Here is a 15,460-nt window from a genome sequence, read left to right on the forward strand (position 1 = left end):
AAGTGACTTTTCAGCTTGAAACCTCTGAAACCACAGAGCTTACAGAGCAATTGTGAGGATTAAATAATATGGCAAGGGCGCCCTGGGTGGCTCAGTTGGTTAAGTTTCCAGGTCATGATTTCAGGGTCCTGGGATCGAGCCCCAGATCAGGCTCCATGCCCAGTGTGGAGTCTGCTTGGCATTCTGCCTCTGCCCTCCCCCCCCCCCCACCCCCGGCTGTTGCACACACTCATTCTCTCTCTCTCTCAAAATCTTAAAGAAAATAACATGGCATATATAAGGCATTTGCTGAGCGTGCATCTAATAAACGTGGAAAAAATAACCAACATTGAACGTGTATAGCTTCTAACATATACAACAAACTCCTAGAAACCTTGGCATAGGTATGTGAAATCTATCCTTTGAACTTTAATGCCTCTAAAGACTGTCTTGTGTATGTAGTTTTATCCAATTAATATGTATTCAGATATTACTTTTGATATCCAAGGATGATCCTCTTTAAGAGAGCTTATCCATGAAAGCCCTCATTAACAATATTAATGATTCTGACATAGAAATCAGAACTTGGAATCATTTCTCAACAAAGCATGAAAACATGGTTTAGTAGAGCTTGCCATGGGAATGACTCTGCAAAGCTAAAGAAATCCCTGGACTTGAAACATGATGCTTAAAATCTGATTATGAACTTAATTAATATGTTTTAGTAAGTTTGCAAGTCAGAAAGCTTCCTCAGCTAATTTTAAAGTTATTGCAACAATTTTAATTGAAAGAGTTGATAGATCTACATTTTAATTAAGATGATTGAAATAGGCAGTTTAAATAATGAAAAAACAGATTGGTAGTTAGTGCATAAAAAGCTTTCCCTTTAATCATTAATTTATGACCTAACTCCGGGCGATATAATTACAGAATTTCCTAGACCTGAAACTTTGTAAGTCGTTTCCTATATAAATACTTGTGAATTTTAGTTCTTGAAGCTGTCTGACTGTCCATCGTTACACATTTATTTACATTAAATGAAACCGATAAATACTTGGAAAGAAAGTATATCTAAAAATATAAAGGGAAAATAAAATGCGGAGGTTATACTGGCAAAACTTTTAAAGGACTGCTGGTACTTAATGGTTTTTCTATCATGTGCATTTTAAATATGGCTTAAAATTCATTGTTATAGAAATTTAAACATTAAAAAAATTGGCTGGCCCCTGGGTTGACTCTTGCCTCTCCATCTTCTTGTTTATTTATAAGCCCCACCCCCTACCCCGCACATATAATAGTGTGTTGTGTGTTTATGTGGTTTTTTATTTTTAACAGAACTAAGCAGAACCAGGGTCATATTTGATATACTTTTTAAAAGGTTTGTTTCTCATCTGTTTTCTTAATTTATATATCAGTGGCATTTTTCTGTGTAATACGCATCTTTATTAAAAAGCTGTATCATATATACTGTTAGATGTTAAAATACTTTCCTTTTTCTCCTGAAATTTTGAATTGTCCTTCATGTCTTAATAGCACAGAACAACAAGGCTTCTAGCATCAGATCCTTCACCTAGATCCCTGAATGTTGTGAAGACAGCAAAACCAATTTTTTTTCCCCATCTGGTCATTACATTTTTTACATTCCATTGAAACCAGGACTTTTTCTCTGGAAACTGCAGGCTGTGTTCGGTTATTTTCATGCTTCTTTCTAATTAGAGGGCACAGCCAGAGACTGGGAGGTGCTGTGGCATGATAATCTGAAGCCAGTGTCTTTGGGATGGAATCCCAGGTCCACATGAACAAACTGTGACTTTGGGCAAGTTGTTGGTATTGTTTCCTCCTCTGTGAAATAGGGTTGAGCATATTATCTACTTCATAGAGTTGCTGTAAAGATTAAATGAATTAATATATGAGAAGTGTTTAAAATAGTTTCTAGCACATTATGAGTTCTGTATATGTGTTTGTGGTTATAATATTAGCAGCGTCATCATCATTAATGTTTCCCTTGCTGTGTTTCCAGTCATGAATGGCTTCTCATCAAATAATACAGCAAGCAAGTCATTGGTTTTGAAAGATCAAGTCACGGTAATAATCAGTACCATGTCTTTAGTTAAATTAGAGAGATGATTTTACAAAATGACTTAACTCAGTTTTTAGCTGTAAGAGGGCAGAGAGGTATCTTGAACTATGCAGTGTGTTAGTATAACTGTCTAGCATAGCAGCTTGCTTGGCCCATGAGGGGTGCTGTTTAGTTGGTTCATTTTACTTATTTTGACCTTTCTTTTTATCAGAAGCATGGGATATTTACTCTATTTGTATGATCTCAAGCACTTAAAAATTTCACTTATAGGGACGGGCGCCTGGCTAGTTGGGTTGGTGGAGCTTGCAACTCCTTCTTTTTTTTTTTTTTTTTTTTTTTTAGATTTTATTTATTTATTCATGAGAGACAGAGAGAGGCAGAGACACAGGCAGAGGGAGAAGCAGTCTCCATGCAGGGAGCCCCATATGGGACTTGATCCTGGGACTCCAGGATCATGTCCTGAACTGAAGGCAGGCGCTAAGCCCCTGAGCCACCCAGGGATCCCTGGAGCTTGCAACTCTTGATCTCTGGGTCGTGAGTTCAAGCCCCATGTTGGGTGTAGAGCTTACTTTAAAATAAGTGGATTTGCATATATGTGTATACACACACACATAAGTGTGTGTGTATATATATATAACATTTAGTACTTAATGAAAATGAGATAAAAAATTGGACATTTTATCCCTTAAAGAAGGAAACACATTAAATAGAGTCAGAAAAAGTGAGCCCCATCCCACACACAATTTCCCCTGTTAATGTCGTACATTAGTATGTCTTTTCATTGTAATTAATAAACCAATATTGATACATTCTTACTAACTACAGCCCAGAGTTCTTTCAAATTTCCTCAGCTTTTTCCCAGTGTCCTTTTCTGGTCCAGGATCCTGCCCAGGCTCCCCCATTACATTTAGTCCTCTTGTCCCCTCCTGCTCCTGTTGGCTATGGATGTTTCTTAGACTTAACTGGTTGGTTGGTGATGACCTCCTTTTTTCAACAACACATTCTTAACAAGCACCCACTATTTACCAGGCCCAAACAAAACAGGCAAAACATCCCTGCCCTCAAATGGTTTGCATTTTAAGAGGGAGCCTATAGTCTGCTTTTAAAATTTAATTTCAAAGCAGAATGTCTTATAGCAGATGAATATTTAATATGACATCTGTGGGATTTCTGGGTTTTCCATATTTAGGAAAAAATTATAACCATTTGTGGATTAATTGCAGACACATAGATATTGCATCTCCAGTGTGTAGAAAGTATCTGTTCTTTTAAAGTGAGTATTGTTGAGAAAAAAAATCTTAAAAAAAAATCGAGTATTGTTTTTATACTTGGGAAAACATTTATCTCCAGAAGAGTTATTCTGTGTATGATGGAGACTACAGAATTAAAGGAAGGAGTAGTCAGTTGCTTGTTGCCACAGGGAAAATATTATCCAAAATTGTACTTCATGTTTAAAACAAACATGATTTGTTTTTCTTGTGATTGACCAAAGAGGCTTTCATACAGTTGCTGCCTTCAGCTTGGTTCCAGAAAAATTAAAAACAAAATGCATGTGGCATGATCCAACAGAAAGGAGAGAAAGATTTGCAAATTTCTGTTGCCCGGCCGTTGCTGCTGATGCTAAGTATTTTTGAGCCGGAGTAGCTGAAGAATCTGAAATAGCAAGGTTTTGTTGAAACTTTTGGCATTGGGGCTTGATAAGGGGGCCAAGACCTGTTAAACAAAGAAAATTCCAGGAAGAAAGATGTTCTGTGGCCATGGAAATTTGAGTTAAAAACATTTTTGGCAGTATAGTGGCTACATATAATTTTACTTTTTGCCTTAAAAATCACTGTGTTGAAAGCATCCTGTTCCACCTGTGTCAGCTGGAGGACGTGCCGGCCTTTCCTATTCAAGGACAAATATTCGAGTTAACGCCATTAGCCATCAGTGGTGGGTAGCAGGAATGGGTTATTCTTGGAAACCTCTCTGTGCTTTTGAATCATTTACTTGAGGAACTAATACTATAGCCTGTAACCTTGGGATTATCAGGCTATGAAAAAGACAGCGTCGGTACCTAATTATTACATATGGACAGGCATGAATCTTCTAGAAAGACATTTTGCTGTGAGCTCTTTTCAACGACATGGGTCAAACTCTTTTAACAAAATTACATTGTATTTATTTCCCCTTTCAGTCTAGCTGTTCCACTGTATGCACTTCTAAAGTCAGTTTCCATAGTGACATCTGGTGGTGGCTCTGAAATCCTAGAGGGTATGTTTGGAATGATAAATATTTTTACTTTAAGAGCTCCAGATTTCCGGCTTCTTTCAAATTTCTCAGCTTATTAACAACTTTTCTTGAAAATGTCTTCATTGTATTCTTGAGATTGGAAAGCTAGTCATTTATTGCCTCTGTCATGTTTCATTAAAGCAAAGGAATGATTCCTTGTAACATTGCTGGGTGGTGCATATAACAGGCTTGTCTAAACTTGTCTCCATACTCACAGTATACATCCCAGAATCACGAAGCAGCACCCTGACCTCCCCTACTGTACCAGAACCTCGTGATTCGGAAGGTGCCCCCCTCCCGTCACCTTTCTCACTAGAACCTTGCTCTTGATCTTCTGGTTGGAGAGACCTGTGGAGGGTCTGGGCTCCCACTTCTCTTGCTCTTACAGCCCAGGCTTACAGATCGTCGAGTTGCATACTATCCCTGGTCTCTCAGAAAGTAAAAGCGAGGGGGTGGGGTGGGGGCTGGGTGGCTCAGTGGTTGAGCATTGGCCTTCAGCTCAGGGAGTGATCCTGGGGTCCTGGGATCGAGTCCTGTATCAGGCTCCCTGCAGGGAGCCTGCTTCTCCCTCTGCCTGTGTCTCTGCCTCTCTGTGTGTCTCTCATGAATAAATAAATAAAACCTTAAAAAAATAAGGAAACAAAAATAAGCAGAGATGGCAGAGAAAGAAGGGAAGACGTTGGAAGATGCAGGGCAGAGTTTGTGTGTAGATGGACACATGTGCCAAATATGGTATTAATGTGGCATGTGTTAATGAGAAGTATCTTCAAGACCGGAGTTTGAAAATTTATAGCTGTCGTTGGTGGTTCTGTAGTTGTTAGAGAATTGTTTCAGGAAAAGGGAATTTATAACGTCGTGCGGAAAAGGTGGTTGTTATTGGAAGCTGGGGTCAGGGGTAGAGACTGATAGGAGGGAGTTGAAGTTTTGAGAATAAAGTAGATTCACTTCCAGTGCTGGCTGGGAGCTTTGGTTGTCACTTTCTGGCATCAAAGATACTGACGAGGAGTCCTGGGCGTAGAATTTTGAAGATTTCTCTTATATTTTTAAAGATTTTATTTATTTATTCCTGAGAGACACAGGGAGAGAGGCAGAGACATAGGCAGAGGGAGAAGCAGAGAAGCAGATGGGACTTGATCCCATGACCCTGGGATCACACCCTGAGCCAGAGGCAGACGCTCAACCACTGAGCCACCCAGGTGCCCCAAGATTTGTCTCTTATGAATGATTGAAGGTACTGCTGAAGTTACAGAAGGAATCCGTCTGTCCATGTTGGTTGTGGCTACAGGGAGGGTTGGGGATACGGGTAGGAGTGTGGACACTGCTTGTCTTCCAGATGCTCAGTTCTGATGAGCCCCTGACTGAGGAGGTGCCTCATTCTAGATTCTAAACTCTGTACCTGCTTAGCTTCCTAAACTTGGCAGATCCTCCAGTTTTCTATAAAAACAAGGGAGTTGCACCGTTGGATTGCTGGTCTACCGTTGTTGAGGTTGCCAAGGCTAGATCTGCTACTCTTTCTTTGTCCCTGTATAGCCCAGACCGCTTCTGGCTCTTTCCTGGGTCAAGGTGGAGCTCAGTGTGGTGCTTCGTGCCTGGGAGTCTTCAGTAGATGCACCTCGTGACTGAGCAGGGAGATGAAAAAGCAGAACATAAAATAACTTTGCATACATGTGGTCTTTTCCCACTTTCTGCTCTTAAAAATAGTGCTTAGAAGTAGAATCAGCAGTTAGAATAAGACTTAGGCACTGTCCCCGAACCTCTGTGGCCAGAGTCCTTGAATCTTCCTTTCTTTTATTGTCCTTCAGGTGTTGGGGGGAGGGGGGGAACACCTTTACGTAAGCAATTGAAAACTTGTAGCTTCTCTTCATGGCATCAGCCCCTGGTGGTCCCCAGTATCTTTGGTGCCGTGGAACCTGTGACTGTGATGCTGGGCCTGGTCATGACAGTCTAACCTGTGGTGAAGACCCTGAGTCCTGGAATCAGACCGTCTGATTCAGATCCCACAACTGTTGATTGGAGCATGTTTCTTACGCCCTCTGGGGCTTGAGCCTCTTTCCTCATTTGTAAAGCTGGGGTGAACATCTTATAGTATGTGTGTGTCCTGTAAGTGATTTAATGCATGTAAAGTACCTAGGCAAGCCTTTTGTGTACTTTAAAAAATATTTATAAATAAAGTAGGCTGACTTGAATTATTGTGAATTTGAGCATTCTTGTTAGAAGACATAACTCAGTATGACCTCCTTTCCCTTTGGCATCAAAAATTCACTTTATTTTACAGTTATCTCTAAGCTATATTAAATAATTTTTTACAAGGATATAATTAAAATACATGTAAACATAAACATCTTAACAATTACTATGATATAAATATATATACTCCATGAATTCATGAAAGATGAACATCTGAGCATCTCACTTATGCATATTTAATATTTTAATTGCTAATTAATACCATCCTGGTTTTCTCCCATATTTGAGGAGAGCCACTTTGCTCTCTCTCTTTTTTTAAGATTTTATTTGAGAGAGAGAGTTTGTGGTTGAGCATGAATAGGAGGAGGGCAAAGGGAGAAGCAGACTCCCCGCTGACCAGGGAGCCCGATGAGGGACTTGATCCTAGGACCCCGGGTTCATGACCTCAGCCAAAGGCAGATACTTAACCGACTGTGCCACCTAGCCATCCCTGTCCTCTAACTTTTAATGTTAAGAAATATCTGGGAGTAACCTTGGATTTGGAAACAACTTCTCCTGATGGTGGCTACAAGGTCATGCAAAGAAGGATACGGTTGATCCTCTATTTGCCAGGTGATAGCGGGGAGAAGGGTGGCCCCCAGCAGAAGGCATCCCGTAATTGTATGCTACAGTCCGCGTACTTACAGAGTAGACTCGAAGTGAAACTTGATGGAAAAGAAATAGCTGCTTTTGCCTGTGATTTAAACCTTGTGTTTGTATTTTACATTATATACTTATATATACTTATATGCTGTATACTTACGTAATTTAGATACTTATATATAAACTGCAAATATTATAATTTTCTTTTTTTTTCCTTCCACCATGAAACTGGAGAAAGCTATTATATGTGAATGAAGATTTAATACAATCCTTCTGAATACTGACATGTAAAAAAAAAATAGGTTTGACTTGTCCTTTTAGAATTTTCACATTATATTTTGTTTACTACACTTATGTCGTACTACCTTGGACCAGTGGCATTTTGTTGGCACTGACGTCAAAGGTTCATGGTATTTGAACTCCAGCTCTGCCATTTATTATGACCCCAGGAAAGTTCCTCATCGCTCTTAATCTGAGGTCTTCATCTGCAATTTGAGGATGATAGATCCACATATGTAGTCAGGTTGGCTGTGACAACACAGTAGTGCGTGTGAGACGGTTATCATAGTGCCTGGCATACAGTAAACACTGAACAAATTTGTTTCTGTAATTATCATTGTTACTGAATGCCTACAGATCACACTTAGAGGGACACAATTTTTTTTTTTTAAAAAAGCAGATAGCAACATGAAGGGAGTATTAGAGCCAGAAAGAGGTAAATACAAACACCGACCATGTAGCTTTCTTCTTGAAATTTGCTAATTCTTCACCTGTCAGAGGAATCATGTTACATTTTAATGGCAGAGCACAAAGGAACATATGTACACTCATTTATTAATATGCAATCTGAGTAGAGAGAACATTCTGTTATTCCCTGACTTCCTTTGCAACCCTTGATGGGGGTGATGAAAAGGGAAACTGGAAAACATTACTTTTCCCTTGGTCACTAAGGACACTCTTCTTTCAGGCCAAAAACAGGTAGAGTTTTACTAATTTAGTGAACAGACTGGATACACGTAGACTATGTTTGGATTAGACAAAAAGGAAAACATGCTGGATTTTTCTGACAGTTACCTCTGCTGCATAGGGAGACCAGTTAGTTCCTTTTTATTTAAGAGTTGTGAGGCTTTGTTCATTATTCCTGGGAATATTATGGATCCATTTTGAGGGTTTGCTAAGAATTAATGAAACCGTTGTATGTAATTATGCTTTCTGAATAGTGGTCCTCATTTCATGATCATCTATTTCACATTTTAATATTTGGTTAAGTTTGGTATTTATACCTTGTAAACCTTTGGGGGGATGTTAGATACGATGATCTGACACTCGAAATAAGTGAGTTTTTGTGATACTGCTTCAATAAGCAAAGATGTACATTTATGCAGTGATCAAAACGTAAGAAAGCAGATTTATGTTTGGTTGAGATAAATAGAGTTTCATTTTCGGTGCAGATTAAATTGACATTTGTTTGGGCACTTGGGTGGCTCAGTTGGTTAATCATGTGCCTTTGGTTCAGGTCATGATCCCCGGGTTCTGGGATCCAGCCCTGCATCGGGCTCCCTGCTCAGTGAGGAGCCTGCTTCTCCCTCTCCTTCTGCCTGCTGTTCCCCCTGCTTGTGCTCTCTCTCTCTGACAAATAAATAAAATCTTAAAAAAAAATTATTCTTTTTCCTGTAGTAGTTTGCTGAATGGGAAACCAGTAATGCTTAGAGTTGTAGGATTTCCAAAGTCCAACCTGAACCCTATAGTGTTGAATCCTCAAAAGTAGCGTTCATTCAGAATGATTAATGCACAAGAAAAAAAAATGAAGTGCAGTATTTCAGGAACACCAAAGGACAGGATCACACCATTGAATAAACAGGTGGGATTTCCCTAAGAGTAATGGATATTTCCACTTTATCATTATCGTGAGAAGTGGTTAATCCTGGGATTGAGTAAGGTTTTGACTGGTTTCAGTGGCTGGGCCAGAACATTACAGACACTTTAACCCTCTTTGTAATCCTGTAACTCATCTTTTACTGGTTGACTTAGTAGGAAATGTGTTCTAGTTTGGGTCCCAATTGAGGAACTTTCTGTACCATCTTCAGCGTAAGGCATCTATTTACAAAAAATAAATAGATAAGTAAATATATAAACCTATTTAATTGAATAAGTAATTGAATAAGTAATTATTGGGCTCTGGGGAAGGTGCAGGCTCTGCCAGTTGGAATTCAAGAACGATGTGGCCTCTGCCCTTGTGGAGCTTATTCATGATTGTAGCAGAATTTATATTTTTAGCACACTGGTTGTCTTGCCATTTGCCTAAGGGGGCATTAAAAGAAACTAAAGGGTTTCATTCTATGGGCAAGAGACTTGAGCAGACCCTTATTCTGGATTTTGACACGCTGTACTCTGTGTATACCAAACTGTGATGCACCGAGGAGTGTCGCCTCTGTATCTAGACTCCAGCAGCAGTCACATGAATGCAGTGTGGGAAGCAGGGGCTGCTAGACTGGGGGCTCTGACCTGGACCATGGCTTGTTGATTTTGTCTCTTGGTCCCTGATTAACCTTTAGGAAAAATAGAGAATCTCACAGATTTCATCCTTGGAAACACAGAGCACTGGGCCATTAGCTGATCTCTTAGTGCCCATCTTCTTGGGTTATTTTGAGACTTAACTGGGATACTATTTGTAAAGGGTTCTGCACGGTGCCCGACACCTAACGCTAATAATAATAAACACTTGGACAGACCATACTACCCACCGGGTGCTAGTCTGATTGTTCATGTGTGTATTTGCTCATTTAATCAACCTGTGAACATACTGTTGTTTCCATCTTACAGAAAGAAACAGAGGCACAGAGAGGGTTAGCTAATGTGCCCGAGAGCGTGCAACTCTAAGTGACACACAAGCCTTTGAGAAAAAGAGTTGTTATTTAGGTTGACACTTGGTCAACGAGGCAGGTTGTTGTTGTTGTTGTTGTTGACAACACGCTGTCTTCTTTCTTTCCAGGTGTCATAGAGACTTCAGATCGGCTGGACCGGGAGTCCACCTCGCATTACTGGCTAACAGTCTATGCAGCAGATCGGGGTGTGGTGCCTCTCTCGTCATTTATAGAGATCTACATAGAGGTTGAGGATGTCAATGACAATGCACCGCAGACGTCAGAGCCTGTTTATTACCCAGAAATAATAGAAAATTCTCCCAAGGATGTATCAGTGGTCCAAATAGAGGCATTTGATCCAGATTCTAGCTCTAATGACAAACTGATGTACAAAATTACAAGTGGAAATCCACAAGGATTTTTTTCAATACATCCTAAAACAGGTATGTATCGATAGTATTGTGTGAAACCTTTATGCTTAACACTTCTTGATGCGGGGAAATTAAGAATTTTCTTAATTTTACCACTTCTCTTTATTTTGATAAATCATTTCCCCTTTGAGTTATTCCAAACAAGGCTTTATTTCCTGATGAGAACTTAATCCAAATGTTTTTCTTTACCCCCTTTGAACTTGTTTTTATAGAGCTTATTTTATGACTTTGCTCATTAGTGGAATTTCACTTTCAGGTGAAAAAACAAATACAGTGTTTCAGTAAAAGCTCCTAAATTAGTGATATATCTTAAACTCACTGCAGATTCTACTGCTGCTAAGTGTTCAGTCTTCTGAACTCTGCTTTTTATGAAGAATTATCAAAGGAATTTCACAATTCGCAGTATCTTTCTGTGTGGTTTTAGAATTTTTTCATAGAGTATTTCTGTGTCTCTGCAGGCAAGAGAGGATCAAGATTAAACAGTTTTCAGATTGGGAGCAGTTACGTTCTTGACCTGATATATCAAGTTTTCCCTCTGTTTTCCCAGGGTCTGACCCCCTGCTTGTAAGTGGGTAGCTCCTTGACGCCAAAATACTCTTCCAAAATCAGTATCAACTCTTAATCTTTGTTCTTTTACATTTGACAGCATCTCTGTTTTTATTAGTTCTTCTCTTTTGCCTTATTTCACACACACAAAAAAGAGCTTCCACTTGTGATTTCTTAATCACACTTAAGACAGAATCACCATATGACATTGTGAGGATTGTTTATTTGTCAGAAAGAAAACTTCTTATCGAATAGATCACTGGCCTTTGAAAGTAGGGATGGTTCAGTGATGTGGTACTTTTCAATAGAATCTGGTTAACGGAATGTTCTGAAGAGGGAGATGGACTAATGTATGTATATACCTCCATCATGTCTTTGCTAATTCTGTCTTTCCTTATTCTAGGGGAGTTGGCCTGTTAAGTTACTGGGTTGTCTATTCGATATATTATAATAATATGCAAAAATCAAAATTAAAGAGGCATTCTCCACTTCCTTACCAGTCTTCGCTGTCCACCTTTTTGTACTATTCTTATTTTGTGTTCTTTGTTGAATTTTAGTTTTGAGGTAGAAAGAAGATTGAGGTCAGTATCTGTACCAAAACCACTGTACAGAGATACCAGGTAGAGATCAGTGTATATGTTTTGTCTCTAAAAAGCATATTAAAATGTTGGTTGTTTTTAAACCTCTTGTCACTCATAGAGTCTGTCTTGATTGTTGAAAGTAAACTTAAGTACAAGATTAATCTTGAATGTATGAGATTATTTTTTTGTGAGTTAATTATGCCTTAGCTCTTTGGCTGAATTTTGATGTGTCTCTTTGATAAGCAAATAAGAGTGAGGTTTGATGATCATCAAGAATGATTGAGTTGGGGGTGCCTAGGTGACTTAGTCATTTAAGCATCAGACTCTTGATTTCAGCTCAGGTCATGATCTCAGGGTCCTGCGATTGAGCCCAATCAGGCTCTGCCCTGACAATGGAGCTTACTTAAGATTCTCTCTCTTATCTCTGCTCCGCACCACCCTCCCCCACCCGCATGCATGTGCACACTCTGTAAAAAAATTTTTAAAAATGATTTAAGAATGATTGAGCTGACAAAGTACAACATCCATTCATCATAAAAACCTTCTGCAAAGTAGCTCTAGAAGGAACATTCCCTCAACATAATGAAGGCCTTATATGAGGAACCCGTAGCTAATATCATCCTTAATGGTAAAAAACTGAGAGCTTTTCCCCTAAGGTTAGGAAGAAGACAAGGATGTCCATTCTCACCACTTTTATTCAACATAGTGCTGGAAGTCCCAGCCATAGCAATCAGACAACAAAAAGGAATAAAAGGTGTCCAGATTGGTAAGGAAAAAGTAAATCTCCCACTATTTGCTGACAACATGATAACTGTATATAGAAAACTAAAAACTCCACAAAAAGTGCTAGAACTGATAAATGAATTCAGTAAAGTCGCAGGATACAAAATCAGTGTGCAGAAATCCATTGCATTTCTATACACCAATAATGAAGCAGCAGAAAGAAAAATTGAGAAAACAATCCCATTTACAGTGACACTCAAAATAGTAAGATCCCTAGGATAAACCTAACCAAAGAGGTCAAAGACCTATACTCTGAAAACAGTAAGAAACTAATTAAAGAAATTGAAGAGGATACAAAGAAATGGAAAGATATTCTATGATCATGGATTGGGAGAACAAATATTGTTAAAATGTCTTTACTACCCAAAGCAGTCTGCACATTTAACACAATCCCTATCAGAATACCAACAGCATTTTTCACAGAGCTAAAATAAACAATCCTAAAATTTGTATAGAACCACAAAGGACCTCAAATAGCCAAAGCAATCTTGAAAAAGAAGGGCAAAGCTGCAGTCTTCAAAACAGTATGGTTCTGGCATAAAAATAGACACACAGATCAGTGGAACAGAATAGAAAACCTAGAAATAAACCCACAGCTGCATGATCAACTAATCTTTGACACTGCAAGCAGGAAAGAATATCTAATGGGAAAAGGACAGTTGCTTCAACAAATGAGATTGGGAAAACTGGACCAGCAGCATGCAAATGAACAGACCGCTTTCTCACACCATACACAAAACATAAACTCAAAATGTAATAACTTGAAACCATACAAATCCTAGAAGAGAACACAGGCAGTAACCTCTTTGACATTGGCCATAGCAACGTTTTTCTAGATATGTCGCCTGAGGCAAGGGAAACAAAAGTGAAACTAATCTGTTGGGACTACATGAAAATAAAAAGCTTCTGCACAGCAAAGGAAACAAAACTAAAAGGTAACCTACAGAATGGGGGGGAGATATTTGCAAATGACATACCTAATTATTGGCTAGTATCCAAAATATATAAAGAAGTGCTACAACTCAATACCTGCAAAACAGATAATCCAATTTAAAAATGAGCAGAAGACTTGAATGGGTATTTCTCCAAAGGAGACATCCAGATGGCCAACAGACACATGAAGAGATAGATGCTCAGTGTCACTCATCATGAGGGAAATGCAAATGAAAGGTAGAATGAGACCTCCCCTCATACCTGTCTGAGTGGCTAAAATAAACAACTTAAGACACAACAGGTGTTGGTGAGGATGTGGAGAAAAAGGAACCGTCCTGCACTGTTGATGGGAATGCAAGCTGGTGCAGCCACTGTGGAAAACTGTATGGAGGTCCTCAAAAAGTTAAAAATACAGCTACTCTATGATCCAGCAATGGCACTACTGAGTATTTATCCAAAAGATAGAAAAACACTAATTCAAAGGGATACGTACACCCTGATGTTTATAGCAGCATTATTTACAATAGTCAAACAGTGGAAGCCACCCAGTTGTTCATCGGTGGATAAATGAAGAAATGGTGTGTGTGTGTGTGTGTGTGTGTATGTATATGTATATATATGTGTGTGTGTGTATACATATGCACGTGTATACATATGCATACACACAATGGAGTATTAGCTATAAGAGAACAAAATCTTGGCATTTGCAACAACATAGATGGAGCTATAAAGTGTAATGATTAAGTCTGTCAGATAAAGACAAATACCATATGATCTCACTCATGTGAAGAATTTAAGGAGAAAAACAAATGAGCAAAGAAGAAAAAAGAGTGAGAGATAAAGCAAGAAACAGTTTCTCAACTCTAAAGAACAAACTGATGGTTACTAGAGGGGAGGAGGTGGGGGGATGAGGGAAAGAGGTGATGGGAATTAAAGAGTGCACTTATGAGGAAATGAAATGAAGACCAAAAAATAAAGTAAAAAAGAATAATTGAGCCATATATGAATTTAATTACAGAAGAGAGAGACAGGATCTGAGAGTTGTTTTGGAAGCATTGGGGTAGGCTGCAGGAGCCTGAGCCCATGAGAAAGGCCTGGAATGAAGAGATTATACTGAGTCATGAAGACTGGAATCAGCATCTGTAAATGATTCACAAGAGGCTTGTTGAAGCAGCACACTTGCATAGTGTTTTTACTGCACAAGCAGTAGCCAAGTTCAGCTTCATTTTTGTGAAATAAAATGAAAGAGAACTAAGCCAAAAAATTAGAAGGCACTATGAAACATAAAAGAAGAAAGATAAGAAGTCTATAAAAATTTCACAGGGTTTCGGAGTCAAATTGGGAGGCAATAGGAATCTAGAAGTTAGTCTTGAGGACGATAATTCAGAATATAGCTATCTCCAATTTTAAAATTGACGAATTAGACTTTAAAGTGTTTTCATTTTCCCTGTGTCTTCTCTCTTCTAGATTAGAGGGAGTCTTCTGTGAAGAGACAGGCAAACAAGCAAGCAGTAATTGTGCTTTTGAATATCTGAGGCAGTGCTCTAGGTCTGGGTATAATGTGTAATTAAAGACGCTTAAAGAACTGATGTCTGTTGTGAGCAGCCTTGAAACCTTGGTGATCTCTGGGGCCTCTGAAAGGACCAGAGCCCTGCTCTGCTGATGTGTGTCGAGGAAATGTGATTAATGTGGCATCGCATCTTCTGTTATAGCTTTCTATTCTGACAGTTCTTGGGAGGGGATGTCTGCTGAGACAACTTCTTGATCTTCAGGGATAATAAATCCCCTCCAGGGGGTCCACAGCCAGCTCCAGAAACCCCTGGGTGGGAAGCACATGCATCCTGCTGCTAAGGCCGCAGGAGCAAATTCATAAGGATTACAGGAAGCTTTTATTTTTTTTTTATGAGTTGAAGACAGGTAATAGTGGGGAATAACTATAGTTAGAACGCAAGAATGTTTTTGTTGTGAAGTATATTACAAACTATATGGGTAGTAAAGAAGTCTAATGATTTCACAAGTCGTGTAAAGTCTCTAAAGATCAAGAAATAACCGTATTTTAGCTTCTTCGTTATTAAAGATTAAACATAGCTATACAAGGCCTGTCTCCAGATGATTCTGTTCCCCCAACTCAGCAGAAACTTTGAGCATGATCCTCAGGGCCCC

General features: G+C 39.1%; 1 protein-coding gene across 7 annotated transcripts in view; it reads left to right on the forward strand.

Annotated features, from left to right (window-relative positions):
- The window catches only part of FAT1 (FAT atypical cadherin 1), a 127,032-nt gene that overhangs the window by 45,627 nt on the left and 65,945 nt on the right, over positions 1-15,460 (forward strand). For all 7 annotated transcript variants that reach the window (XR_004805594.2, XM_035699706.2, XM_025471728.3 and 4 more), the window contains exon 3: positions 10,152-10,466. Coding sequence is in view for 6 of the 7 variants with exons in the window: in XM_035699706.2 (XP_035555599.2) it covers positions 10,152-10,466 (315 nt within the window). In the remaining variant the exon portion in view is untranslated. The remainder of the gene's footprint in view (positions 1-10,151; positions 10,467-15,460) is intronic.

This window comes from Canis lupus, chromosome 16 (genome assembly GCF_003254725.2).
Source record: "Canis lupus dingo isolate Sandy chromosome 16, ASM325472v2, whole genome shotgun sequence".
Classification (NCBI taxonomy): Eukaryota; Metazoa; Chordata; class Mammalia; order Carnivora; family Canidae; genus Canis; species Canis lupus.